The 22,983-nt window shown below is 39.3% G+C and overlaps 1 protein-coding gene across 2 annotated transcripts; it reads left to right on the top strand.

The window, feature by feature from the left end:
- The first annotated feature begins 13,363 nt into the window (after positions 1-13,363).
- On the top strand, positions 13,364-19,848 carry sp4 (sp4 transcription factor). 2 transcript variants are annotated; one of them, XM_028461444.1, is made up of 7 exons: positions 13,364-13,974; positions 14,251-14,321; positions 15,108-15,458; positions 15,547-16,744; positions 16,900-17,098; positions 17,478-17,671; positions 18,801-19,848. In XM_028461444.1, exons 1-7 carry the CDS (start codon positions 13,968-13,970, stop codon positions 19,082-19,084), a joined length of 2,304 nt encoding a protein of 767 aa, XP_028317245.1. In that variant the 5' UTR covers positions 13,364-13,967; the 3' UTR covers positions 19,085-19,848. The 2 variants fall into 2 exon arrangements, with proteins under 2 accessions (XP_028317245.1, XP_028317244.1); XM_028461443.1 differs by having other exon boundaries at positions 13,369-13,974; positions 17,472-17,671.
- Positions 19,849-22,983: the final 3,135 nt, after the last annotated feature.

Below are 22,983 nucleotides of genomic sequence, written 5' to 3'. Positions count from 1 at the left end.
ACACACACTCATTTACACACTTATCTTAGATCTTTATAGTTTGCTGCACCCTCCACTTAGTTCTACGGGAAAAGGTCTTCCTGAGCTCATATAAACGTACCATCTTCAAAGAGCTTCACGCATAAACTCACAAACACACACAAGTGCTGGGCCGACTTCTGAGAAAACCTAATCACTTTACATTTGGCTTTGAAGAGATTGCTTGAATACACACTTGCTCACTGTCTGAGCGCACAGGCATGGATCCCTTTCTTTAGCCACTTCATATCCCTGCTCATATCCACTACACAGAGGTGTAAAGAGTACTGATATATCCTACTCAAGTAGAAGCACTATTACTTGATGGAAATTGTACTCGCGTATAAGTAAGTCATACATAAAAGACTAATTTACAAGTAAACATAACCTCCATTCAATGCTATTTTGGCACAGTGCATTAAGTTTAATCTGGTTAGTCGACTATAATGTGATGTGTTTGATTGTTTCTGCTCATTTCATTTTTTGTAGTTTCACAATGTCCTCTGATCATTTTAAAATAAAAAATTATGATTTTACTCAGTAACGGTTGCGTGTAGAAGTATAAAATGACTTTACTTATATTAAAACACACTTAAGTACAATTACCGATTTAGAATTGTACTCAAAAAAAGTACAAGTACCCATAAATGCAACTCAATTACAGTAACGTGAGTACTTGTAATCCGTTTTTCACCTCTGCCACTACATGAATAATGGATGTCTTTTATTGCAGCATACAACTACCCAATGCAGGTTGTGGTTTATCTCAGTTTGATTTGAATGTTTTTTGTTTTTTTAATTTTATTTTTAACAATAAATAAATATAAAGTGTTTTCATGTTTAAGTCTGATAACAGGAATGTGTATTTATGATTTCCTGAGTTCAATCTCAGTTCAAGTTCTGGCTTAAGCAGAATCCCTCATCATGTTATCTTGATGTTTCTCATCTCTAGTCCCCAGGAGCTCTTGTTGTGACCTCTCAGGGTCATCGACTCCGTAGGTTGGTCGCAGGTTGACTTTTACCCTTTCTCAGTACATCTGCGATGTCTCAACTGTGTGTGTTTGTTTGAGTAAAAGGGCAAAGCTGTCCTGCAGTGTGAAGATACAGTTTTGTGGACAAAGCTGCAGGTATATGAGAATAGTCGTCTGAGAACAGAATGGTAAATACCTGCAGTTGCTGCCTTTTAACACATTCTGACCATTCAGGCTATGAAGTCTTTAAAGGTTTCCTCTGCGTTCCAGGACTTGTAATTACAGCTTTGAACCCCAGACGTGGTGTTAAAGTGTATGACTAAGATGTTGCAGCAGTAGATACTTCACACACTTGGTTGTCACAATTTCACGAGAGATTTCTCATCATGTCTTTGTGTTTGTTTTCATACAAAAAAAAAATAATAATAATAATAAAAAAAATGGCTTCAAATGGATTGGGTTAGTTCTTCTAAACTTCCAAAAATAGTCAAATTTTACATTAAGTCAATATGAGGTTCAAAATTCAACAGATATTTCTGAGAAAGTGCTGATGTAGAATCTTTGCATCTCTTGTTAAATGCATAAAATAATGGGTTTTATTTCAGTGATTTATTTTTGTAAGCTACAGATGCTGCAATATGAACCAATTTCTCCACTTAAATAAAGAGGTAAGGTTTGCTTCTGGACTCTGCCTTGTTGAGAAATGTCTCCATGTTTCTTGCGTCACATCTTCTCCATGTACCGGTACATATTTTCTCCCTCCTGTGTAATCTTTGTCTAACATTTAAGTCTGATTTTATGTTGAATTAACCTTGGACTTTTGACTTTGTATAGGCTGGTATAATTTGAATGATTGTTTTGACACATTATCTAAAAAGAATACAACAGTTTTATGGTGTACATATAACGTTTACAACACAGTCCTTACTTCTAATAACTATCACTGTCTAGTTTGTGTTATTAAAAAACAACACAACACAAATCACACCCTCATTTAGTATCCTTGAGTTAGCAGAAAGAACCTCCTTTGGGGGTCAAAATTTGGAATTATTTACATAGTGATATTAAGAGCTGTTTGAATGTATTTCAGTTTAAGAGAATGTACAAAAAGAGACTCATAACAATATGAGCATGGGGATTAAAGTGTTATTTGTTTTCCAATTTTGGTACTGAGAGTGCATGTAAGTCCTTGAATTTGTTATATTATTTATTTAGTTTTATTTAGTTTTTGAACAATGCGGTAATATCATTATCTCAGTTAGTGTAAACTTGGAAGACCAATTATAAAAATTACTCAAAATTTTATTTTGAGTAAGGGGCAGGCAATATCAGATTTTTCTGGACATGAAATGTAATGAAGTTGAATATTCCTTGTGAAAAAAAAATGTGATTTTTTTTGCCATGACAGAATGAAAATAAATGAAATGAAAAGAATACTAAAGGTACAAAGTGGGGGATCCTGTATTCTGGTGCTGACCTTCAGAGCCTTGCATGGTCAGGCTCCCTCCTACATTAGAGACTTGTTGTGTCCTTATACCCCCTCCCGGAGGCTGAGGTCTCAAGATCAGAACCTGCTCATGGTCCCCCGTACCCGTTACAAGACCAGAGGAGATCGCTCCTTCCAGGCGGTCGCGCCAACGCTCTGGAACGATCTTCCGTTTTCCTTGCGTTTGCTTGATTCCGTTGATGCTTTTAAGAGTCAACTGAAAACCTATTTGTTTCAGAAAGCATTTTAAATTCCAGTGATAAAGGGTTGTTTTATGACCATCATATTCTTGTGACTGTAACTGCAATTTGTATTGTATTGTATGCACTGTATGTATTGTGAAGCACTTTGTGACTTCTGTCTGTAAAAGGTGCTATATAAATAAATATTACTTACTTACTTACTTATGTATCTTGGAAGCCGTTCTATCACAAAAAGAACATCCAGACACAGACATTTTTAATTTAGAGTCAGGGAGAACATGCACAACTCTAGTGTGGCCTCTACATACAGTAAGTGGGATCTGCGGGGCTTGAACCCACACTCCAAATGCTGGGTCACAACAGTTCAGAGAGACTTCTACTCTTTATTAAGAAGAGCAATCTGGTTACCATGGCAGCCAATGTTATCATTACACACTCAGTGAAGGCAAACTATTAAAACAAAATTATCAATCAGGATAAAATAACTATTGTAATAAGTTTTTGGACAGCATTGCACTGGGCACCTTTATGTCTGCCTAGATTTTGCATGTTCTCCGAAGCCACATGTGAGTTGAGATTCAGGCATATTTGGAGAGGGTGAAGTCTTCATGTTGCCCGAAGGTATCAATAAATTAGTTCAGTTCTGTCCATCATGTTCACACACACACACCGGCACAAACTATTTTTTATTGAGGGTGCGGCAACCAGTATCTATTTGTCACTAAACCTTTCTGTGTTGGTACAATGACTGTCAGGTGAGTTCACAGCTCATTTTCCTATTGTCGACTGCACACCCTCTTTTCTAGACTGTCATTAAAGTCTAATTTCTGTGGAAAAGGTATAATTTTGGGCTGGTAGCAACTACAATTCAATACACATTTTCTGTCATTATTTAGTGTTTTTTTTTTTTTTGTGTGGAGTTCTGCTATTTAGTATAATACACTAAGTATATAGATAATATTTTGTGAAAAACTAAAAAGATAAAGCTCACACATTAATGAGTGACAGTCATAGCTAACAATGTTATAATAGTGTATGTTTGAAGAATAGCTAATGAGTGATTGTGATGTGTAGTCATTAAAGAAGACTTGTAATTGTCTTTGAAAACATTTGTTGCCAGTAAGGTCACAGTATTTTGGCTGAACTATATTTGTTTGCTCCACTACCCAAAAAAGAAGCAAGCGGGTTGAAAATGGATGGATAGATATATTTGTTTGTGTGTAAGCGCAAAAAAGAGTATATGATAAGACTAGGGCTGGGTTAAAAAAATAATAATAATAATTAATCGATTTAAATACATTTTTCTTTGAATGGCCCGATATCGATTCATTAAATTCTAAAATCAATTATTTAATGTATTTTCTACTGTGTGTAATGCTGTGCCCTCAATTCCTAATGCAAACAATATTTTTCATGCATCACCAAGTTACAGTGGGTACGGAAAGTAGTCAGACCCCTTTAAATTTTTCACTCTTTGTTTGATTGCAGCCATTTGCTAAAATAAAAAAAAAAATTCATTTTGTTTCTCACTAATGTACACTCAACACCCCATCTTGACAGAAAAAAACAGAAATTTTTGCAAATTTATTAAAAAAGAAAAACTGAAATATCACATGGTCATAAGTATTCAGACCCTTTGCTTAATATTGAGTAGAAACACCCTTTTGAGCTAGTAAAGCCATGAGTCTTCTTGGGAATGATGCAATACGTTTTCACACCTGGATTTGGGATATGCTCTGCCATTCTTCCTTTCAGATCTCTACAGTTCTGTCAGGTTGGCTGGTGAACATTGGTGGACAGCCATTTTCAGGTCTCTCCAGAGATGCTCAATTGGGTTTAGGTCAGGGCTCTGGCTGGGCCAGTCAAGAATGGTCACAGAGTTGTTCCGAAGCCACTCCTTTGTTATTTTAGCTGTGTTCTTAGGGTCATTGTCTTGTTGGAAGGTGAACTTTCGGCCCAGTCTGAGGTCCTAATCACTCTGGAAATGGTTTTCTTCCAGAATATCTCTGTACTTGGCCGCATTCATCTTTCCTTCAATTGCAACCAGTCATCCTGTCCCTGCAGCTGAAAAACACCCCAATAGCATGATGCTGCCACCACCATGTTTCACTGTTGGGATTGTATTGGGCAGGTGATGAGCAGTGCCTGGTTTACTCCACACATACCGCTTAGAATTAACTCCAAAAAGTTCAATCTTGGTCTCATCAGACCAGAGAATCTTATTTCTCATAGTCTGGGAGTCCTTCATGTGTTTTTTAACAAACTCTATGCGGGCTTTCATATGTCTTGCACTGAGGAGAGGCTGCAGTGATAGTTGACTTTGTGGAACTTTCTCCCATCTCCCTACTGCATCTATGGAGCTCAGCCACAGTGATCTTTGGGTTCTTCTTTACCTCTCACCAAGGCTCTTCTCCCACAATTTCTCATTATGGCTGGACAGCCAGGTCTAGGAAAAGTTCTGGTCATCCCAAACTTCTTCCATTTAAGGATTATAGAGGTCACTGTGCTCTTAGGAATCTTTAGTGCTGCAGAAATTATTTTGTACCCTTGGCCAGATCTGTGCCTTGCCACAATTCTGTCTCTGAGCTCCTTGGGCAGTTCCTTCGACCTCATGATTCTCATTTGCTCTGACATGCACTGTGACCTTTAAGTGTGTGCCTTTTTTAATCAAGTCCAATCAGTTTAATTAAACACAGCTGGACTCCAATGAAGGAGCAGAACCATCTCAAGGATGATCAGAAGAAATGGACAGCATGTGAGTTAAATATGAGTGTTACAGCAAAGGGTCTGAATACTTATGACCATGTGATATTTCAGTTTTTCTTTAATGAATTTGCAAAAAATTCTACATTTCTGTTTTTTTTTCTGTCAAGATGGGGTGCTGAGTGTACATTAATGAGAAATAAAATGAAGTTGATTTTAGCAAAAGGCTGCAATGAAACAAAGCGTGAAAAATTTAAAGGGGTCTGAATACTTTCCGTACCCACTGTACAATTAGTTTCTACTAGTTACAGCATTAGTTTATGAGAATATCTTCCATATTCAAGTAAAACTAGTGTTGTGACTGAAATATCTAAACCTAATCAAAAATCTATATTGAATCGTGCATTTGTGAATTGAATCAAACTGATTGGGGGAATCTGATAAAAAGTTGTGTTGCAGACCAGAGTACACCCAGAGTTATCCCACATAAAAAGAGAACATGCAAAGTCCACCCCTGTAGTTAAACCCAATGTTTCTGTACTGCAATTACTGGTCAAACACAAGTATTTCCCCATCTTTGCTTCATCACCCCTGTCCTCCTTTTGTGCTGCTAAGCATGTGAAATGCAGGAACAAATACAAAGAACAAAGTAACTGCTTTCTGAGCCACACCCACACCCTGATCTGGCACCATTCCCTCTACAGTTTTCACCGGACTCATCATTCAGGCAGCTGTCATTAAAACGAATTGTTTCCAAACACTTTCTTAAAACATCACGCAAGTCCGGTTAGGTCTGATGTGACTTGTCAAGTTTCCAAAAACAATAAAGTATTTCAGCAATTAATCTCTGATGCCATTCATCTTTTCTCAGGCACGAAAAGATGACTTGGAGAAATTACTGTCAAACTATCCAGAAGATTATATGTCAGCCTGTCATCATCATACATGGATTTGTTATTCCCAAGCTCTGTGGCTGGGAATCGATAAGACAGAAACACTATACACTTTCAATCAGGCTTATCTTATATTCCATTACAAATAGTACTGGCATACATTTCATAATCAACAATTCAGCTTGAAACATTCCTTAACTTTGATTTCCTTATATGGAGATCTGCTTCTTATCCCTATTAACATAATAGAGTCAATTCAACAATGATAAACATGTACTCGGATACAAAAGCACATAAGTAGATTGACAGAAATATGGACAGCCAGAGGGATAAACATCTGACACACTGCCAAAGCATTTACTCATGAATTAAGTCATAAATTTGCTTGTTTTTACAACCTAACCTTTAAAAAAAGGAGACATCCTGACGCCTGACATACATGTGACAAATACACACCTACGCATGTACAAGTGTCTGCTGGATGCTTCAGGATATCACAGAAAAATCACTGCACGCAAGCATCTAGTGACTCACACCAGTGGACCAAAGCTTGCCAATCACACTGGTTTGTAATGCCAGAAAGGATAGGACTGGAGGTGGGTGCAATGTGGATCACTAACTGTTTGAAGCAAGGAGGAAATATCACAAATAATACAATGAACAAAGAAGCCATAATCAGTCATGTTACCACTAGTGTTTTTATTGATTTACCAGAAGCTCTTATGTAACAAGCCAAAGTCACCATGTTCTGTTCAGGGACATTAATCTATTGGATGGGTATATGGATACAAGCAGTGTGATGCAATAAAACCAAGCTAAATTAAAAAAAGTAAATTAGTATTTAAAAAGATCAAATTGAATTTTATTTATTAAAGATTTTCCTCCAGCTTTCCAGTTTCAGGTGCACGGTGTATTTCAGCATGCTAAACAAATGTTTGTACTTTATGTAACAAGTAAGGACTTGTAGGCTGCATAAAACGTAATAACATACGTTTTACTTAAACAGGTGCCACCACATTAAAAACAGGATGGTATGTGGCGCCCTCTACTGGCATCTTCTACAAATTAACAGGCATGCACTTTTCTCTTTGCTTTTAATTTGAAAGATCTTTTCCCAAATCTGATAACAGCATATAGGAGATAACCAATCTGAGCATTAACACAGTCAAGAATAAAGGGTTTGTGTATCTTTGTTTTCATATTGTGAATTGTTTGGAGTCATTATGTAGCTACATTTGTCACTCATTTGTGTGTTTTAATTGTTCTTTGGAGGAAATGTTTGAATTTTTGTTTGTTTTTTTCTCTTTTTGTGTGTGAATTTGCTGAAGTTTTTGTACATTTTTTTCTGTCCTTTTGTGTATTTTCTCTGTTGTAATGTATGCTATGAGTCATTTTGTGTATTTCTTTCTCTATTTGTGTGTTTTTGTTTTTTTAGGGTGTTTTGTGTATTTTGTTGTTGTTTTACATGTATTTTATGTGTTCAGTGTGTATTTGCTTCATTCTGTGTTTGAGGTGATTTTTTTTTTTTGTATTTTGTGTGCATTTTGCACATATGAGTATTTTTTCATTTTATTTTATCTTTTGTGCATTTCATTTGAAAATTAGACCAAGGGCCACATGTGGCTGCCGGGCCGCCCACCCACGTCTGCGTTAGATGACTGTATGAACCTTAAATGTATGATTAATTTTTTGTCAATCTTAAAGTGTAGTAATTCTACAAGAAATAACAGTTTTCCTCAGTCGTTTTGGTGCTTTTCTCACATCACTATTAACATTTGCATTTCTCAAAACAATCAGTGCAAACTGCAAAACCAAGTGAATAACCCTCAAAAGCACATCACTTACTCAAAATGGATGGTCCATCCCTAAAAAGCAAGTATTCATGTCAATGAAACTGCCAGTGTCATCAAAATGAAAAGTCTTGACACCATTGTTTATGAACAAGATCGTCAAATGGCTTTGTCATCATGACAGTTTATTCTCTCATTGTTTTCCAATGACAAAAAAAAGGGTCAGAAGAGTGACACTACCTGAAAATGCTCCAGACAGCACAATGCACTACTTGTACAGCCATTTGACTACAGTAAAGTTACACATTGCAGTAGTTAGGGGAGTAAGTGAGTACAAGACATGAATACGTACGTTTCACATTTTTACTGTATATGCTTTTTGCAATTCTACAGCATTGTGCAAAAGAAAAATACACTACAGTCACTTATTTAGAACAAACATAAGAAACACCCTTTTGGTAGAGCTGTGCACAAATGTGAACATTACACTGTAACTGAACATAGGTAAATCATTCTGGCACATCCAGACGTTCCTGTCTGTCTGGCCACATACTGTATTTTCATCTACATCACAACGGATATCATCCCTTGTTCAATTTAGGAGACAATTCCAAGAAAAAAAATTATAAAGGTATAAAATTTGCTTGGCAGAATTTGATCACTAGTTCAACAAATTTGTATGTAATGTCTCAAGCAATAAAATTAAGACTATTAGTTTTATTGGGAACGACTATTCAGCATCCGTAAGTATAGTTAATTTTGACTGACATGACATAAGCATTATGAAAATGTTATAAAACAGCAGTGAATTGTATGAAAGCAACTGATACATGTGGAAAAGCATTTGCAATTTGTTCAGAGGAAGGAGAAAGTGCTACTATGATGTGCACAAATGTTGTGGAGGTTGAACTAATAGTTATGAGCATTTTCATTCTGAGCTGAGAAAAGCACCAAAGTGACTGAGAAAAACTGTAAAACTAGGGCAACATGGGTTGAAATGTGGTAACATTTTGTTCCAGAGAAATGTGATTTTTATACATCGCACAAATAAAACAGTCTCTGTCCCATTTTCTGCTATATTTATATGTAAGTAAGGAAAAGCATTGCTTTAACCACTCATCCTTCAATTACCAGCGACACAAACAATAGCACGCAAACACAGGCTACAACTCGTTGCCTAGCAACGCCTTTCCAAGTAGCTCAGGGGGCGGGAACAAGACACTTGACTTCCGCACAATAATAACAGTAGTTACATGTGTTTCTAGGCCACACATGCATCATCAAACCCCACTGACCTTACAGAGCACACAGGAGCACTGAAAGACTAGTCTGAGTGGGATTAAACTGTTTATTTAGACTCATTTGTTCTGGGTGGGGGCTTGTATAGCATTTATTGTATTTATTCTAATAACTGTTTATATTTGTTTTCAATTCTTTCTTATGCTGCTGCTGTAATAAAAAAACAACCTTTGTGTAATATTAAAGTACCTACAGTATATGTATCCATGCATGTATCTGTCCAAGTATCCATCCATCTATCAATTTGGCCCACAGGAGAATGTAGAAATGACAGGGAAAACACATATCATTGTGTAAATTACCAACAAATGTAGTTGTAGATATCTCAGCTGATATCTGAATACATACATTCAATGAAACTCCACAATATTTTCAAGGGCTCACAGTTTTCCCGCGCTTATATCGCATGACTGCAGTCATTTTTGTATTCACAAATTGTGCCCAAACTCTAAATTTTTCCAATACCCTGCAATTTTTCCTCAAGTAGTTCCCCAAATTGAATTAGAAATCGGTCACAAAATCAAGGAACTTTGAAAAGATGATCCTGTAAGGACGGATATCTGTCACTGATTGCTGGGTATTGTCGGTGCCTTACATACTTCACATTTCATTCATGCATGGAAGTGCAAACTAGTGCAGAATAATGTTAAACTAGCTTGTTTTCCCACCTTAAATCTGTGGCCCATTGTTGATCAAACTGGTTCATATTTGGCCCCTGAAATAAAATTAGTTCAAAGACAAATAATTTACTATTGTTATGTATCAATTAGAAATTGGTATCATTAAGGATTTATCAATCGCACTACTCTTATCGATACTCCTTATCAATCCGGTACTTTATTGATACCCTTATCGACACCTTGCTTCTTTTTTTTTTTTTTTTTAAATCAATGGAAAAACACAAAAATAACAAAAAACATAAATAATGAACATCAATCTGTTTATTTTTCAACATTTCTAACAATATGGCACACAACATCAATGAAAAATACAAAATAAATAGATATAATATAAATATATAAATAAAACAATAACAAATACAGTATAAATATTTTTATGTCAACAAAACACTAAACAATACAAATATTCAAATCAAGGATATCAAACATAACTTTTAAAAATTGTGCAAAAGGAGAATTAGTGAGCTGCACATCTGATGGCTGCTGCTGCTGCACTGGCTCATGGCAACAAGGCTATCAATGTTGATTTACCCATTTTTTCATATTAACTCAACGTTTTAGCTGTAAGATAATGTGATCGCAAGTCACTACTAGAACCAAACGTTGCCGGCAGCCAAGGCACGGTAGCGGCCGATGTGCGGGGGAAAACGTAATCCGAGGACTGCTACACCGAGACGACCCAGCGGCCCACGAAGCAGCGGGTTTGCCTGCCAGCACTCGCCGCCACTGGAGCAGACAGAGGCGGCGCGACAGACGGCAAAAGTGTGGCTGCCGCGGAGGCCTATCGGCTAGGCTACGCCGAGGAGAACCCCTCACGGCGCGCACACACACAGCTCACCTGCTTCTGCTTCTGGTGTTCTGGTTCTGCAACGGCACACACTTCAGCCATGTGTTTTTTTTTTTGTAATGGGCAGTTTTTTGGCTAGAAAACAAGAACAAGAGTGTGTGGATAGCGTCTACAGACACGCCTACTCATGAAGCGAACATGGAGCACGTCTACAGTAGCCCCTCCCATCAGTTAGCTCTTCATGTGGGTTCTTAAGGAGGACTGACAGGAATCACGGCAGTATCAACGCTTGTCTAAGGCGTGAGGATTAACGCGACCTTAAAGATATCGTTAACAGGACCGATAAGGATGTAGCTTGGCCCCGGGGCCGTTTTGACACCGTGTTTCTGTACCCATCTCTTGTATCAATGAGCTGATACTAATCATCTCTCGTTATGTTGTTCCTGCAAATAGATTGGAAGTACAGCGGCTGGTTTGTTCATGAATCAGACAAAGGCCGAAGCCATTGGGGTAAAGTCACCCTTCAGTTCTGATTTGCATACAGGCAAAGCACTTCACATGTATCTATCTTTACAGTTCTCTGTCTGCACATCACTGACCTTCTAGGCTGATCATTATAAACATAGTATTAACTGATAAGAATCATCACCTACTATATCTAATGAGACTACAAATCTCTGGATTAGCCTTCAGAGCAGGGATCTCAATCTCCTTGAGAGATGTGAGTTTCTTGACCCCAAACATCCTGGAGGGTGTGACACCTTTTCTGCACTGGACAGAAAACCATTGTTGATAAGATTACTGACTCAAGAGACATTTACAGCATTTTAGCCTCACTTCTGGCAAAACAATCAAACAATATCTTGCATCGCAAATTAAGCTGCCTATCTCTTTGTATTTTACACTATTTATCTACTGTTTACAAATTTTACTTGAGTTTGAAATGTTTTTGTTTGTTTATGTGTGTGTAACCTAAAATTAGACAAAGTTTTGAATCCGAGTCATTGTTGGAAAGCATATTTAAGGTTTTATTTATATTTTATCTATTGACAAATTTTAGCATTAAAAGATAGTGTTGACTACTTATGAGAAAACAGCAGAAACAAATTAAAATGTGAAAATACAGAGGCAAGTTTGTCAATTTCCTTCTAACCATAAAGCCTTGCATTAATATTCAGACTTCACACTTTAGGAGCCGATTTTTTAAGATTCTATGACAATTCTTTTAGAAGTAGATGTGAGATCGGACACTTGATGTTTGACAAGAAGGTCAGACTTGCAGTCTCTGCTAGTTTAAATTACAAAGGTCTTTTAGGGACCTTGCTTGACGGCCTTGACTTGGAGTCATGTTGGAACACGAGCATTTCCCAACTGTTCCAACAAATATACTGGTGCATGTAAAGGGAATCACGGTCCTCTTTGTCTGGCAAAAAAACACAGGAAATCACGGTAAGAATGAGGTAAAAACACTTCTATGCATCTGACTATGGGACTCCATGTTCCACAATGCAATATGTGAAACTTAAAAAAAAAATTAAAAAAGTCATGTCAACAAGAGAATGTTTACAGTGGAGCCAGAAACAAACATTCAAGCTGCAATTTTGACCTTTTTTTCTTTCTTTTTAAGAAAATAAACAATGTTTGATTAATTGATCTTTGAGGAAATACATTAAGATTTAATCTAATACAAAATAAGCGTGGGTAGTAACTTTAAAGTCACTGTGCTCCGAAGGGCGACTGATTATGTCCATATACCAGTGTTTAAATATATACACTTGTGGGATTGAAAATGACTGGAACACCTGAAATAAATTATGCAATATAAGACGAGACAAGCTGACATTTTATTTATGCATTTGTTCCTTTCGTAAAAAATGCAAACCAACATATAGTCCCCATTTATATCAAATAATATCACAGTCCAAATGAAACATTTTCATGATTAGAAAGGAGCAGTAGGAAGAATACAAGTATTATAGTTCTACTCCTTAACTTAATACATAATTGATGACCCCACCAACCTTTAGCATCAGTCCACACAATTTTCACTATTCTCCAAAACCTAAAAATTACAAATCAAAATGTGCAAAGTCAACTTTCTAAAGCATATTGGCAGTTTTTTTTTTGTTTGTTTTTTGCCTATATTTTTTTTTAATTGACAAATATTTGTACAAACCTTTAAATAATTTTCTTGATGAATTATATAACAATAAATATCCAAGCCACATTTTCTTTTTACATAATGTCACTGCCCTGACGCTAAGTGTTTTATAAGCAATGGAAACTATTGCACTGTTTCCTTCTTGGGTTTTAGTTCAAACCCTGACATCCTGAAACATACACACACCCACACATGTTCACCTCCCATTCTCGTTCGCCCAACCCCCATAACGCAGGAGTCTCCGCCCTTCATTTTCTCTCTCACACCAACATGACTACCAACTTGACAGGCGACACACAGCATTGTGGGAGTTGTAGTCCTATTCGCATTAGCCAGTCCGGGAAGGCGAGGCCTCACCAAAATACAACTCCCATCTCGACCCTCGCACGCTGACTGCTGTCGTCCAATCTGAATATGTGGGAGGAGCGTGTCCGCCCACAAAAGCCACAGCTCTCTCCCTGTAGTCCGCTTTTTAAAATCATTTGTGCACTTAGAAAGCAAACAAGCTGTAAATACTAACAGGGCTGGCGGTTTGAATTCAGTGTGCGACGAGGCGTCCACGCGTCGTGCTGCGAGAGAAGCGGTGGTGACGGCGGCAGAGAGGAGAGGAGGGTGTTGTCCTGATGCTTCAATGGAAGTGGGTGGGCCTCCACGGTCACACACCGACAACTCCTCTGTGGATATCACTGTGACAAGCGCCACTTTACTGTTTTATGGACTATGCGTGTGCTGAGCGAGCCGTAGGACGAGCGGGACCGAGCGGGCACGGTCGCTGGTGCTCTCCGTTGTTTCCTTTCCGCGGGGTTGCCAGGTTGTGGTTGCGTTTGGCACCGCCCTTCCTGGCCGGTGGGTGGTTTCGTCAAACAGGCAGATCCGCGACGGCCCAGAGCCCAACATATAGGCCGTCCTCCGCCTCCGAGCCCGGCCGGCCTTCCACCGTGAACTACACCCTCTCCTCCCTGTATATTAATGCGGTATGAGTGGTAGGTACCCTCCCCCCTCTCCGTCTCCACCCATCTCTGCTTCCTTTTACCCGCCTGACAGGCAGCGGGCACCATGCCCCCCTTTGATATTGATGATGAGCTTCACTGTTTCTTATGCTGTCTGCGTGATGCACAGGTTTAATTATCAACAAAGTGTTCATTCTTTGTGTTTCTTTACCTTTTGACTAGTTTGTAATACTCACATTGGAATCTATTTGTTTTTACTTTTTTATTATTATTATTATTATTAATATAATGTTATCCTGTCTTTCACAGACTCGAAGAAGGAATCCTCTGGAACTGAAGGTGGAAAAGCGTCTAAAAGAGGGAAAAGTTCTGGATCACAGGTGAAGGCACAAACAGTTGGATTTGAATGTACTTAGTTCATTCTGCCCTGCCTGGGGGCCAAAACATGCACATGCTCCCTCGCAACCTGCCAGACAGACACCTCTGGGGGCGTTTCTTTGGTGAATTGCACTTCCTGTTTCTGTGCAGCTCTGTGGAGGGAAGCCCAGACCCTCATGAATAGGCTCACACCACTGTCACACTATAATGTGTGCGTGTTTGCATTTTGACCTGCTCTTTAGACCTGTGGCTTAGCAATGGCGGTTGACGATTGAGCTTTGAAGCACATCATCTTCCTCAGTTGTCACGTTCCACACCATCTCTCGTTTGCTACAAACAATCCAGGCTGATTTCGTGCAGTCTTGTGAGGTTGTATGGCATTGGAAATGTGCTGCGACCTAGTTCCTTTGAAAGGGAGGAGAGAGTAGGAGAAGGCGGCATTTTAAACCAGTGTTCTGAGAAAAGAGAGATGTGGTTCTCACACGCCCACCCACTCACTTCCTGCAATACCGCCCACTCTACTGACAGCTCAGCTTTTCTTTTTTTTTTCTTCCCTTTTTCTGCACCATGTTTATTTATTTATTTTTTTTCTTCTCCCCCCTCACTTTTTACTACCGTTCTGAAATGTTGAATTTTCATTCTACAAGTGCCTAATATTATTTATTTGCATATTTTTTGTAGGCATACATGCTGTTATTTATGCTTTGAATTAATGACTGACAAATCTACACTTTCTCTCTATTCTTACCTTTTTCCTCTAACATTGAATCCTTTACCATCTACTACAGGATTCCTCCCAGCCCTCACCTCTGGCTCTGTTAGCTGCCACCTGCAGTAAGATCGGCGGGCAGGGGGTGGCGGAGGGGGCTCAGGCTCAGTCAGGCTCCCAGCAGATCCAGCTCCAGGCTGGTCAGATCCAGTTGCAGGCAGGCCAGCTCCAGGGTCAGATTGTGGTGGACACATCTGGGGGTCAAACTCTGGTTCCCCAACAGCTGGAACTGCTTCCAGCTCAGTTCACTGGTAACGGCTGGCAAATCATCACCACAGCGCCAACGATGGCCAAGGAGAACACAAGCCAACCTGTTGCTGTGACGGTGGCCACCACGTTGACCAATGACAGTTCACCTGGTGGACGCAAGGTGAACGATTTAGTTATTTTGGATAAACTATAAATAACTCAGTAATTCAAGCATTTAATTTTGTCATTGCGTCTCTCTATTTGTGCAGATGAAGGCTGTAGGCGGAACCAACAGTGTTGCGGCAAATCAGCAACAGCAGCAGCAGTTCCAGATAATCCAGGTTCAGAACTTGCCCAATGCTGGAGGTGGGGTCCAGTATCAGGTGATTCCTCACCTGCAGACTGCAGATGGACAGCAGATCCACATCAGCCCCCAAACAGCCTCCATCGGAGCCCTACCTGAGCAGGTTCAGCTCATCCAGTCTCCGGGTACAGGCCAGACACAGGCTATCCTCCAGCCAGCCAACCAGCAGACCATCTTCACCAGTACAGCCAATCAGACTGTCCCTTTGCAGATCCGTCCTGCCCAGTCATTCCCACTTCAGTTGCAAACTCTCCAAGGCTCCCAAACTCCTGTAATGACCACAGTTCCCATAAACCTCGGTGGGATGACTCTGGCTTTGCCTGTCATCAATAATGTTGCTGGGGGCGGGGCTGTGCAGCTCATCCAATCAGCAGATGGCACATTTTCTGTCGCTAATGGCAACCAGCTGGTGACAACAGCCGTGTCCGGCACCACTCAAGCCATAACAACAGCATCAGCTATGGCAATCGCTGAGGGAGACTGTGATGCAGATGGGGCTCATGTTATTTCTGCTGGATCAGAGGGCGGGTCAGCTGACGCCCAGGTGCAGAGCAGCGAGACCGACTCCCAGAGCCAGGCCAACGGGATTCAAACCCAGACAGACTCAGCCGGCGCTATTCAGCAGGTGATCGTAGGACAGGTGGGACAACAGTTAGTGCAACAAATCCAGCTGCAACCCCAGACTCAGAACCAAGGTCAGGCCCAGGGTCAGCAGCAACCTCAGCACATCCAGACCCTCCAGCTCACTCCGGGACAAACTTTACAGCCCATTCAAGCCTTTCAGAACCCAGCACAGGTCCTCATCCGTACCCCAACACTGTCCCCCAACGGGCAGATCACCTGGCAGACGCTACAGCTGCCTGGTGGAGTTTCCCTGCAAGGAGGCCTTGGGACAGGCGTACCACAGCAGTTAACGCTGACCCCCGTGGCTGGGGGGACCACAGTAGGGAGCGGAGGTTTGGTGTCTCTGGGTGGAGCCCCTTTGACACTGAGTGCAGCTCAGATCAACCCAGGATCTGGAGTGCAGACTGTCAGCATTGCAGGACTGGGCACAGCTGGTGTCCAGGTGCAGGGTGTGCCCCTCACCATCACTGGTCTACAGGGTAAGGCCAGTAGGAGGTCTGCTTTAAATGTAATCTGTTTGTTTTACATGTTGATGTATTCTAGCAGTCACAGCTCAGTTACAAAGACCATCAACATTTTTGAAATTTTACAGTGAGAATGTGTTCACTGAGGCTTCTAATGAATTCCATCCCAGGTCAGCCACAGGGTCAGGATGGGGTCAAAGTTCAGTCTTCCCCCGTGACTGTCACCGTTGGGAATGTGGCTTCGGGTTCATCACTGAGTCCTGATCAGCTGGGCTCTGTACAGAGTTCGTCGGACCATGAGGGACAACCCAGCAAGAGGCTGCGACGTGTGGCTTGCTCGTGTCCAAACTGCAGAGATGGAGAGGGAAGGTACGGACCCACCAGGAACACAAACTCATACTGTTGGCTGCAGTTTGTGGATAAATAGAGAAGTTACGTTGGAGAATATTGATGTTAAGCTGGGTGGTACTTCCAACAGCTGAGTAAAAGAAATATCTTTTAGATTGTGTCACGTAGTCTGACTTTTTTTTTACAAAGACAATAAATCTCCAACCCTATAACAGCATTTATCTGAAACTACAACATCCAGCCTCACAGTGAAGCCATTGATCAAAAAAAAAATGGTGAGATCAAAGCAAATCCTGCTGATTTGGAGGTGATTGTAGCACTGGGCAAAGTTAAGAAATTGTTGGTTTTGGATGAAATCGTTCAGTGCCCGTGTTTAGTGTTATTGTTATTCCAGAAACAGCGGGGACCCCACGAAGAAGAAGCAGCACATCTGCCACATGGAGGGCTGTGGGAAGGTGTACGGGAAAACCTCCCACCTGAGGGCTCACCTGCGCTGGCACACCGGCGAGAGGCCGTTTGTCTGTAATTGGATCTTTTGTGGAAAGAGGTTCACCAGGAGCGACGAGCTGCAAAGACACCGGAGAACACACACAGGTAGGAGCAACAGTGGGGATCAGCCTAGTCATGTTCAGTAGTGTGGTAACCTTTCTGTGTAGAGTTTGCATGTTCTCCCTGTGATTGTGTGGATCGTCTCTAGTATTCCTTGTGACACACTGACAGCAGCTTGTGTTCTAACCCTTCCTTTCTGTCTTAGATTTGTGAACAATTAGCCAAAAATATTGACTTTAAAACTATTAATTTACTATTTATTTGTTTTTATTGTGTGTGCGTACAATCAGTCATTACAAATGATCCCACATTCTGAAGTTGTTAAAATGTAGATTACCCTTAAGTTAATATTTTCCCCATGTTAAGTCTATACATTAATACTTTAAATAATATAACGAATATTGCTTCAAAATACATATTTTGGGCACTTTTTAATTGTTTATGCCCAGGGTTGGAGTCAGTTGCATTTTTCAATTACCCATATTTAATTACTATTCACCTATGATTACAGTTACCAGCATTTTGTCCAATTACAAGTAAATTACAATATATTTTTTTGTCCTCAGAAAGTCAATTACTAAAGTTCAATTACAATTAATCACAATTACTGAGCCTAAAATAAATAACCTAATAAAATGTGGGAAAGCTTGATATGAAACATATTTTAGTAATTATTAACTACATATGTGTAGAACTGTACACAGAACTCTAACATGGTTTTCCAGTTTTGTGATACATTATAATCGACATTTTTTATAGAATTTTCATGGCAATTACAATTACAAAGTCAATTATCTAAACTCAATTACAATTTAAATATGATTATTAGAGAAACAGATTTTTAAATTTATAATTACACCATAATTGTAGTGAATTATTCACCCCAACACTGTTCACGCCAGCTAACATCTATTTTTATTAGGTTTTTTCCCTGATATTAAAAAAAGCAACAGGTGTGTAATTATTCAGAATGACATTTAAAGGCTTATAAATAATGTTCAGAAGGACTGAATGTTTGCTCTTTTTTCAGCACATTTTGATGGTGTTTACTATAGATTTATTTGAGTGAGCATGAAACGAGTTTTTGTCACAGTTCAATGCTTTATTACGTCTTGAATGGATAATTGAATAATATTTTTCTTACAAATTCAATCCGTCCCGTTTCCTTTCTCAGGAGAAAAGCGCTTCGAGTGTCCTGAATGCTCCAAGCGCTTCATGCGCAGCGACCACCTCTCAAAGCACATCAAGACCCACCAGAACAAGAAGAGCGGCGCCGCCGTGGCAATCATCACCACTGAGGACATGGAGGAAGACCCCACTGAAGGCCTGGGCGCTTCTCCTCAGATCGTCACCGTCGCAGCTCTCACACGTGACTCTGACCCGGCCACGCCCACTGCCTCCAACCACCTGGAGGAGGACGAGGAGGAGGAGGAAGAAGGAGAAGAGGGGTTCGAATAGGGGAAATCACTTCCTGCTTTCAGGCAGAAGGTCGACCCCTGGTTACTGTGGAGGTCATGCAGGGACTTTAAAGGTAGTTGTGTTTCATTTATTTTTCATTTTTGTTCTCAAAAAAAGGGATTGTGAGGAGAAAATGGAAAGAATCTCTAAAATATAATTGCAATCCAAACGAAACTAACACATTGAATGAGGAAAATGTTGACAAAGGGTATGAAAGATGCGTTTGGCATCTTTAAAAATAAATCTATAACAATTCCACGAGCACAAGAAGACGGTCTAAAAACATCTCACACAGAGTTACCTTCTCCTAATCCCAACACAACGAACTCTATGCACAAAGTTGTGTTCCTCTTTCACAGCTCGTCAGACAGTGCTGTGGCTCAATCGTGGTACAGGAACTGAAAGGGAAGGAGGAAGTCTAGGGACGGCGTGTGTGCGCTTGTGTGTGTGTGTGTGTTTGTAAATTCCAGCTGTACGACTGAGTACATGGACAGTGTGTGTTTGTGTGTGGATCCCTGACTGAGGAGGACAAATTTGAGGTTTATTTATGGTTCAGATTTAATGCTCCAATCAGATTCAGAAGAGAGCAGATTATTGTAGAAGAAAGAAAGTGTAGAGAAAAGCACATGTAAAAATATTTCTAAATAACGCATTCCTATTGAGGCGCAGTGGCCATGACAAAAAAGAAAGGAAAAAAAATAAGGTTTCTATGGAAAAACAAAACGAAAAAAAAAAAAAAACAATCTAGCTTTCTAAAACTTGGTGAAGTGAAAGCAATACTCCGATGACAATCTAGTGAAACTATGTTTACATCGTCAGGGGACGTTTTCTGTGTGAGAAAATAAGCCAACATTCTGAAAGGCTTTTAGAACGCAGCGCTGTGCTCTGAACAAACCCAGTTACCGTAATTCATTATAACCACATGATGCTCAGGCTAACCAGGCTTAGTATGGTTTTTTATTTTTTAATTGTGTCAACGCTGCTTATTGAATTATTAAATGAAACGATCTGATTTCTATTTTAAATTTTTTTTAATATAATGACATTTTATTTAATATTTATGTTTTTTCTAGTATTGGTACTAAAATTGTCGTAATAATTTAAAGCAGAAGAATATTTGACCATTTTAAACATCTTTATTTTTACCGTACCAATAATTTCTGGACTAGGGTTGAGTTTTGACACAGTCCAGTCAATGCAAGTAGATTTCACAATAAAACAAGGTGTACTTCCTGTAGGGATTTGTACACTATGAATAGCTGCTTGGTGTGTGTAACGTGGGTTTGTTCAGGCGTCGGTGCCGATAACGAAGCTGTTTTCCTGCCGTGCTGCATGTGTTGCTTCTCCACCCCTCCTCCACCCTCCACCTCTGACCTCGCTACACATCCGACGTACCACATTTGCCTTAACACAAGCTGTCGTACGGAGGGAATTTCAGCCACAGGTGGATTTAGAAAGCGCAGAGGAGGAGGAGGAGATGGAGATCCGACCACAGCACAGGATGGAGAGCACAGAGCTGAAGGTGAGATGTTCAGGCTGTTTAACTACCGTGTGTGGATATTCTAAAGCTGTTTCTTTTGGTGGTGTTGCTCTGTGTTAGTTCAGTGCGTACATTCTTTTCAAATCTAAAATAACTTTAATTTGATGGGGTTTATTGTTTTAACCCTATGCCATGTTAAAGCACAGGAGCCTTCTGTGTGTGGCTAATTTATAATTTATCCTTGATTTGATGTTTGCCTTCTACTGGAGTCGTGTTTGTGTGCGTTGATTCTGAAATTGTGTACAGCATGTTTCAGGTTTTTGGCCGTAGTGCTTTTTCTCTCTTCTTTACTCTCTGTGCTTCTGCTTTCTTTCTTTTCTTTCTGTTTTTTTTTTTTATTTTAACTACGTCTGACCATTGCTGTTGGTTTTATTCTTTCTTTCTCTCTCTGCGCCATAAACGTGTTTTAGGAGAAAAATAAATAATTTTTAAAAAGAACTTTAAAAAAAAAAAAAAGGTAATATTGTTTCAAGTTGAAAAGGTTAATACCAAACAGATTTAGATGTTTTTGGTAATATTTTGTGTGATGACCGACTCTTCTGTTTGGTATTTTGTAGTGACATCTCATTTGTAAATCTTTTTCTAAAGATGTTTGCTCGTCTCCATGACATTTGATAATGGGTTTTTTGCCAGGTTAGCCTTAAAGGCTCTCGGTTTATTGATATTTAAAAAAAAAAAAAACAACAACAAAAAAACAGGTTTGTACAAATGTGTTATGTGAAAAAAGAAGAAAAAGACGAGTTCAAGCTAATAACATGCTTTGCCTGCATAACACTTGACAATAAAGTTATTCTTAAAGTGAGCACATGTGATTTATCTGTATTTATTCACTGTTTAACCAGATTTTTTTTTTTTCAGTTTTAGTTATGTACTAATGTCACCAGACCATTGCTGAACTAATATATAATGATAGACCTTTGAGTTACAGATTTCTGGTTAAAAAAGACATTCAATGCTACAATTTATGGAAATAAACCACAACTAATGCCTTTTATCAGTTACACTACTAGTGAAAAAGTTGCTCAGAACTATTTTGATTAGATATTCTCTGTACACTGTAATGCTTTGAGGATTATGTAATACTCAAATTTGATTTTTCTCCCAATTATTGACAAATAGATCAGCTACACAAACATGGGGAGAACATGCAAACTGCATAAGGGCACTAAAGATCTGATCAAATGGAGTATGTGTTTGACATCTAACCAGGTGGTCATTTTGTTGTGTCGACTTGTGTATAAAATGTGTTTCCTAAAGACGCAGGAAGCTTGTGAAGAGTGCTTTGTTTTATACGTAAAACTACTGAATTAATTTCTATTTATATTTAACCCAGTTCTAGAGCAGTTGTCACTCACAGACGCCCAACAATAAAGTCACTATTCCACCACAGGTCTAACACACACACATAGTACGGTCTATTACGCATCAAAGTATAAACTTTATTACATCAGTAACAGGAACAGGTGCCAACCACCACTAACCACAGTTTGTCCCCAGAGATCATCAGAACAAGAGAAAACAAACTTCCTCAACGACTGGGAGGAGTCGACCAGTAGTGAACTTTGAGCTTTACCAGGCAAACGTACAGATAACCTCCCTCCAACCTCCAACTATCTTTTCCACGGTGAACTCCCCAAATAATCCAAATATACACTGGATATATTTTTTTTTCACAACTTTTTACACCTTTAATGTTACCTGTAACCTGTACAATGCAATTGAAAAACAAATTAAATTTTTTCCACCAATTTTATTTATGCAACAAAGTTATCTTAAGTTTTTAATTTTTCCCCTTTAGAGGTTTGTTTGTTTTTCAATTGCATTGTACAGGTTATAGGTCACATTAAAGGTGGAACAAGTTGTGAAATTATTTATCTTGGTGTCATTTTTTTACATCACAAAAACCTGACATTAGAACAGGGGTGTGTAGACTTTATTTCCACTGTAGTTGTTTTTTCAATATTATTTCCCAGTATTTTACTTTCCAGGTCCTTATTTAATTTTTTTGTAGGAGATAATTCAGTGTCAGCTAAAGCTTGTTACCAACAGGGTTCAACAAGTAGGCTGAGTTGTAATTTTGAGTGTCCAAAACTCTTATAAATCACATTGTAAATTGAATTTTCATGGCCCTAATTATTCCTGGTGACCTAAAATGTTGCCCCGTGTATGAGTGCACTCACCTGAGGACACAAACAACGTACTGACGGAGTGCAAACATTGGTGCAGGTAAAGTTCATACTCTAAAAGACCCGTGGAAAGTGTCTCTCCGGAATAAGTAGAACTAGAAAACACGTTGCTCGTTGAGAAACATATTTGTCTGCTCTCAAAAATTCACCCAAGGTCAACAACAAGAAGATGT

The sequence above is a fragment of the Gouania willdenowi genome, chromosome 11, assembly GCF_900634775.1.
Source record: "Gouania willdenowi chromosome 11, fGouWil2.1, whole genome shotgun sequence".
Lineage (NCBI taxonomy): Eukaryota > Metazoa > Chordata > Actinopteri > Blenniiformes > Gobiesocidae > Gouania > Gouania willdenowi.
The sequence above is the reverse complement of the archived record's forward strand: the minus strand, read 5'-3'. Positions and strand labels throughout refer to the sequence as shown.